Source organism: Ochotona princeps, chromosome 10 (genome assembly GCF_030435755.1).
Source record: "Ochotona princeps isolate mOchPri1 chromosome 10, mOchPri1.hap1, whole genome shotgun sequence".
Classification (NCBI taxonomy): Eukaryota; Metazoa; Chordata; class Mammalia; order Lagomorpha; family Ochotonidae; genus Ochotona; species Ochotona princeps.
In genome coordinates this window covers 43,136,625-43,143,725 of record NC_080841.1, presented here as the reverse complement: position 1 = coordinate 43,143,725, position 7,101 = coordinate 43,136,625, and the positions used below count along the sequence as shown (strand labels likewise).

Here is a 7,101-nt window from a genome sequence, read left to right as displayed (position 1 = left end):
CCGGGCGGAGGGGCGGGGGGGAAGCGCGGGCGCGCGCGCGAGGGGAGGGGGCCCCGCGCAGGCGCCGTGCGAGGCTGTCGAAGAATCAAGTCTGTAGAAGTGGAGCGGCCGCGGCGGGCAGCAGCAGCAGCAGCCACCTAGGCGGCGGAGCTGAGGCGGGCTGGGCGCTGACGCGGGCGCTGGAGAGCGGCGACGCCGGGAGCTGTGAGAGAGCGGCGGAGCGACCCGTGGCCCGCGCCGCGCCCTAGCCCCACGCCGCCCGATCCCCGCCGCCGCCGCCGCCGCCTCGGCGCGGCATGCCCCGCCGCTCGGGCTGAGCCTGCTCCGGCGGCCGCCCCCCGGCCCCCGCCCCCCCGGCCTCCCCGCCCCCCGCCCCGCACCCGGGGCCGGCCGCCGCAGCCGCCGCCGCGACCTGCTGCGCTTCCCCGCGCCCGCGCGGCCCGTCTTCGCCCCGGTCTGGAGGCCCGCCGCGGCTCCGGCCGAGACCCCGCCGCCGCCGCCGCGCCCCGCCGCGCCGCCCTCCCGCGCCCGCGCTCGCGCCGGCGGCCGGGGGGACCTGCTGCCGCGGCCGCAGCCCCTCGCCCAGCGCCCGCCGCCCCTCGTGCACCGGGGGCGCTGCGCGGGCGCCGAGCCTCCCCGGGCTTTGCCGCCGCCTCTGCGGCCGCCGCCGCCGCTGATCGGGGAGACGCGGGGTTGGGGGGGGAGGAGGGCTCGCGTGGTGCCGGCGGGGGGCGGCGGGGCCCCCTCCTCCTCCTCCTCCTCCTCCTCCTCCTCGTCCCCCGGTGCTTCGGACATGGCTGCGGCGGTGGCGGTGGCGGCCGCGTCCCGGCGGCAGTCTTGCTACCTGTGTGACCTGCCCCGCATGCCCTGGGCCATGATCTGGGACTTCACCGAGCCCGTGTGCCGCGGCTGCGTCAACTACGAGGGCGCCGATCGCGTCGAGTTCGTCATCGAGACGGCGCGGCAGCTCAAGCGGGCGCACGGCTGCTTCCCGGAGGGCCGCTCCCCGCCGGGCGCCGCGGCCCCGGCCGCCGCCAAGCCGCCGCCGCTCTCGGCCAAGGACATCCTCCTGCAGCAGCAGCAGCAGCTCGGCCACGGGGGGCCCGAGGCGGCCCCCCGCGCGCCGCAGGCCCTGGAGCGCTACCCGCTGGCCTCGGCGGCCGAGCGACCCCCGCGCCTCGCCTCCGACTTCGGCGGCAGCCGCCCGGCCGCGGGCCTGGCCCAGCCCCCGACGCCGCAGCCGCCGCCGGTGAACGGCATCCTGGTGCCCAACGGCTTCTCGAAGCTGGAGGAGCCGCCCGAGCTGAACCGCCAGAGCCCAACGGCGCGCCGCGGCCACGCCGTGCCGCCCACCCTGGTGCCGCTCATGAACGGCTCGGCCGCGCCGCTGCCCGCCGCCCTCGGCCTCGGGGGTCGGGCCGCCGCCGCCTCCCTGGCCGCCGTGTCGGGAGCCGCGGCCGCCGGCCTGGGCTCGGCGCAGCCCGCGGAGCTGGGCGCCCACAAGAGGCCGGCGTCCGTGTCCAGCAGCGCGGCGGTGGAGCACGAGCCGCGGGAGGCGGCGGCCAAGGAGAAGCAGGCTCAGCCGCCGCCATCGTCGTCGTCGTCGTCGTCCGCGCACCGGGGCCAGGCCGACGGCTTGGCCACCGCGGCCGGGGCCGCCGAGCTGGGCGCCCCCGCCGAGGGCAAAGGCCGCGGAGGGCCCGCGGAGCAGGACTGGGTCAACAGGCCCAAGACCGTGCGCGACACGCTGCTGGCGCTGCACCAGCACGGCCACTCGGGGCCCTTCGAGAGCAAGTTTAAGAAGGAGCCGGCCCTGACTGCAGGCAGGTTGTTGGGGTTCGAGGCCAACGGGGCCAACGGGTCTAAAGCAGGTAGGGGCGGCTGTGGAGCGAGGGGGTCCAGGGGACAAGAGGAGGGGGCCTGAGAGCAGAGGAGGGGTGGTTTCTTTGCTCGCATTGCCCTGACCCCAGCCCAGGAACAACAAACACCCAACTTCCTGGTGTGCCTGAGGCGGAACCAGTGCTTAGTGGCAACGTGTGCATGTGCTGAAGCAGCACAACAGACATGAGTCAGGCTGGGCTGATGGGCACTGACACGGGCTTTTCCTTTCCCAGCACATTCTTGGATGGGAGCACGAGGGCACCCGTCACCTTTCAGCCCCACGCGGAGCGGGGGTGTGGGGGGGGCACTTTAACCATCACATGCACAGTTCAGGCGGGGGTATGTGCATGCATGTGCAAAAAACAGGCCGTCTGGTATGTGCCCTCTCCTGGGGCCTCCTTGTCCTTTCTCCCTTGGCATGTAGTGCCTCAGAGCCCCCTCAGTTTTAAATGTTGGGAGTTTCATGCAGCCACTTGAAGGTGGCATTTTGTCTGTGTGCCTTTTTTATTTTTTAGAGGGTAGAAATTCAGTAAGAAGTTTGGTTTGATTGTAGTACGTGTGCTTTGCAGTGCACTTTTCATTTATTTCCCGCCTTTCCCCTTTTCTGTGTTTTGTTTTCTTTCCAGTTGCAAGAACAGCAAGGAAAAGGAAGCCTTCTCCAGAACCGGAAGGCGAAGTTGGGCCCCCTAAGATCAATGGAGAGGCCCAGCCGTGGCTGTCCACGTCCACAGAAGGGCTCAAGATCCCCATGACGCCTACATCCTCTTTTGTGTCTCCTCCACCGCCCACTGCCTCCCCTCATTCCAACCGGACCACACCGCCTGAAGCGGCCCAGAATGGCCAGTCCCCGATGGCAGCCCTCATCTTAGTGGCAGACAATGCAGGGGGCAGTCACGCCTCCAAAGATGCCAACCAGGTTCACTCCACCACCAGGAGGAACAGCAGCAGTCCACCTTCTCCATCCTCTATGAACCAAAGAAGGCTGGGCCCCAGAGAGGTGGGGGGCCAGGGGGCAGGCAGCACAGGAGGACTGGAGCCCGTGCACCCTGCCAGCCTCCCGGACTCCTCGTTGGCAGCCAGCGCCCCGCTGTGCTGCACCCTCTGCCACGAGCGGCTGGAGGACACCCACTTTGTGCAGTGCCCGTCGGTCCCTTCACACAAGTTCTGCTTCCCTTGCTCCAGACAAAGCATCAAACAGCAGGGAGCTAGTGGAGAGGTCTATTGTCCCAGTGGGGAGAAATGCCCTCTGGTGGGCTCCAATGTGCCCTGGGCCTTTATGCAGGGGGAAATCGCCACCATCCTTGCTGGAGATGTGAAAGTGAAAAAAGAGAGAGACTCGTGACTTTTCGCTTTCAGAAAAACCCAGTGATTATCCTTAACTAAAACTGCTTGAATTGTATATATCTCTCCATATATATATATATATCCAAGACAAGGGAAATGTAGACTTCATAAACATGGCTGTATAATTTTGATTTTTTTGAATACATTGTGTTTCTATATTTTTTTGACGACAAAAGGTATGTACTTATAAAGGCATTTTCTTCTTTTGTTAACGTTATTAGCATATCTTTGTGCTTTATTATCCTGGTGACAGTTACCCTTTTATGTAGGCTGTGACTTGCGCGCTGCTTTTTTAGAGCACTTGGCAAATCAGAGAAATGCTTCTAGCTGTATTTGTATGCACTTATTTTAAAAAGGAAAAAAAAAAGCCAAATACATTTTCTGACATTGTAAGATTGCCTTACTGTCTGTTATTCCTTATTGCTGCCCCCTGTCTCATGCTGGAGGCCAGCTAACTGGTGGAGAAGGAAAGGAAAGGGGCACTGTTGTCAGGCGGGCATGCCGCTGGAAGTACCACCAGGTTGACCCCACAACATTGTCCTCTCAGGCGCAGGAAAATGGATTTTGAATCTGTTTTGTTCTTAAAGTTCCGTTCTGGGGAGGTGGATGACTCTGAGAGAGGCTGTTGAGAGGTTTCTCAGGAGTGTGCGGCTGGGGGGTAGTTTTCCTGGTAGAGGCCCAGTTGACCGCTGTGCACTGTGCACGTGACCAGTTGTAAGATGACAATGCTGCATGCTAGTTGGTTGCATAATACACAGGTCCAGTGATGGAAGGCGGCTCCAGCGGGGGGTGGTGTGCACAAGATGGCACTGCCATCTTGGAGCAGAGCCTGGCTCTGCAGCGCCGCTCCCGCTTGGTAACCACCCTGGAGCTTGGTTGGTTGGTGCTGTTGTTGTTTCCCTTGAAAGAGTCACAAGAGAAGTTACAGTCCAGGTGAACTCGGAGATGGTGGCATTGGTTCTGTTTCTGTTTTGTGTTTTGTTTTTTAATCATCTACCTGTAGTGCTATTGCTGTTGATGCTATCACCTACACCCTGTTTCTAGTGAGTGCTAAAATACAGTATGGTACAATGACAGTAACAGGCACCGCGGTGCTGCCAGGACTGCCCGTGGGCATATCAGGGACAGCCCAGATGTGGGTGGAGGAAACCCGTAATTTCCTTCTTACATGTATTTGAAATACCAAGTGAATAATACTTTTCTGGGGGAAAAAAAAGTGATGAACTAGTGAAAATCAAAGAAACGAAGGATTTTACGTAATAGGCCCCCATGTCAAACTATTTTTAGAAGCCTTTTGTAAACTAATTTCTTTTGATCACTGTTTTGCATCAGTAAAATGATTTTTTTAATCAATAAATCATCAGTTACTAGAAATAGTTGTCTCACAGTGATACCAGGTTTTCTGTGCTGTTATGATTTAACATTGACAGGAACACGTAAGTCCTTAGGTTCAGGAGTTTGTAACTTGGCCTTCTGATTAGGCTGAATTGTGACTTCTGGGTCTACCGCAGTCTATGTGGATCATTCACAGATTAGCTTGTTTTAAGTTGAAAAACACAGATTGCTAACCAACCTTGGTTTCTTTTTTTCAGTTATGTGTTTGTCTTTTAAATTGTTCAAACTATTTTTAATGGTCAAGTTACTAACACTTGAAAATCAGATACTGCACCAAATACAGTATTTTTTCGTAGTGTTTTTAATGAGTGCACCTATAATTAATGCCATGCAAATTCATGTTACCAGTCATTGTTATACTACAAACAGACTTGCATGATTAGCCAGTTTGTTGTTACACCTTAAAAAAAAAAGTTGGAGTATATATGACTCGGATCAGACTGGTCTCTCTGCTGTGAATACACACCTGCAGAAACAGTCAGTTTCACATACCCAAAAAGACATTTGTAAAGAACTCAACTGTTATGGTCTGTTGTGTAAATGTGTATCTAGGCACTTTATTATAAACTGGAATTTGACCTCATAGATGTTACGACTTGATCAGTCATTTGACCTAATTTGTGGTAGCTATCTGTATGTTTTGCAATCTTAATACAGATAAGCTTTCTAAAAGGATCAATAAAGAACGCTGCTGTTGGATGTGGCTAAGTCTGTCCAGCTGTAGAGAAGGACGCCCGCATTGCTCTGTGCTGTAGAGGGAGAGCATGCACCGCTTTAAAGGGCCGTCATGGAATTGACTGCTCTTCAGAACTCGGATCTGCAGGCATCGGGACTGGGCCTTGAGTGGCCTGCGTGGAAGGCTGGAAGGCTGCAAGGTGTTGGTCCGGGTTCTTTCTCTGGCCTTCTCTTAAGTTCCAGACTGAGCAGTGGGACTTGGGTTTGATCTTTTGTTGTACCTGATGACAGTGCAGAGATTCTCCACAGCTGGCTGAGAATGTCGGAGAGCTACTTACTGTACGTGGGCAGTATCAGATTTCAGATCCTCATATTTCAGCTGTGCTTTTAATACTAAGACTATTAGGGGACGGGGGTGTTGAGGCTTTCCCTTTTTTGCTTTAATGATTTATAGAATTTAACAGATGTACTGTCTTTCATGTGGCCTCACATTTAAAGAACGTACACACACATGGTTTACAACTTTTACTATATATCTTTCCTTGGCCACCAAGTATTTTAAAAGTGTGCCACCTTTTAACCTTTACTTTTTTTTTTAAGTTGAAGGTGATAACTTTTTCTATAAATGATGAAACTCATGTCAACTGAAGTGAGTGTAATCTCAGATATCAACATTATATTTTAAAAAATCACGCTATGGAAATATCACCTGCATTCTGTCATTTGTCAGATTTACAGTACCTTTTTTTTTTCTTTAACTTTTAGCATTAAATAAAAATAAAATTGGGAGCACTGACCATTTTCTGAGGCCTTTTTTTAACTTTTAAAAGTAAGCTTAGAATGGTTACTGTTTTCATCGCTAATGGCAATGTGGTTAAAGAATGTGTGGGGTTTGGGGCTGGGCTTTGACTGGAACTGTAGGAAAATAGGAGATAAAAGACAAGGAAGAAAAAGGCAACTGATGGCTAGCTACTGCGGAAAGGGCAAATGGAGAGGGGGATCAGATAAAAGAGCGGAACAAAGTACAGCTAGAAAGCACTTGTTTATTTTTCAACCAGCCATCGGGCCAGCCATTCTGCAGTAGTAGATTGGAAGAAGATAGTCACGACATTGAAAAGACAGTCAAGACCTGGAGCTGCCCTTTGGAAAGCTCTGGAATAAAACAGCCATTTTGAGCCATAGGAAATGCACTAGAGACGAAAAAAAGGGTAGGGGCCGGGGCTGGAGGCAGAGAGCAGCCTACCCCTGGGAATGATGTGTGAGCCAAAGCCATGTGTAAGTTTTATTGATATCCTGAAGCTGAGGTTTATAAATAGAGATAAAAGGTAGAGAGCACTGAGCTCCATCTCCAGACTACCGCCTACCATCACAGAGTAAGACGTTTCCTAGATGTTGCAGCTTTTAGTCTTTTTATTGATCAATGGCTTGGCAGGCTTCTCTATGAAAGGAAGTTGTGAAACTTTTTATAAAAAAGGAGTTTGAGGCTAGCATATACATAGACGTATGGTATGTTTTAAATTAAGCTGCATCAGTGGGTATGTGCTTGAATTTTCATTAGGGTGGTCCAGTAACATGGGCGGCCTGTCACTGTGTTTCTAACTGTTCGTCCAGGAGCCTGTCGAACGCAGTTTTCAAGAAACAATATGATTTTCCATGTATTAATTAGGTTAAAAGGAAAAGCTATTAATTTCCCTGACTTAGCAGCCAAGTTTTTAAACTTGGTGAAACTGAAAAATAAGGATTGCTTGCAGAAGTCATTTTTAAAATTTCAAAAGCTCTTCCTAAAGATAAACTTCAATGATTGCA

The 7,101-nt window shown here is 54.0% G+C and overlaps 1 protein-coding gene across 2 annotated transcripts; it reads left to right on the top strand.

The window, feature by feature from the left end:
* The first annotated feature begins 657 nt into the window (after positions 1-657).
* Positions 658-6,092, top strand: IRF2BP2 (interferon regulatory factor 2 binding protein 2). Of its 2 annotated transcripts, none has more exons than XM_058669364.1 (2): positions 658-1,823; positions 2,508-6,092. In XM_058669364.1, the coding sequence occupies exons 1-2, from the start codon at positions 794-796 to the stop codon at positions 3,221-3,223; spliced, it is 1,746 nt and encodes a 581-aa protein (XP_058525347.1). In that variant the 5' UTR covers positions 658-793; the 3' UTR covers positions 3,224-6,092. The 2 variants fall into 2 exon arrangements, with proteins under 2 accessions (XP_058525347.1, XP_058525346.1); XM_058669363.1 differs by having other exon boundaries at positions 658-1,871.
* The last annotated feature ends 1,009 nt before the right edge of the window (positions 6,093-7,101 follow it).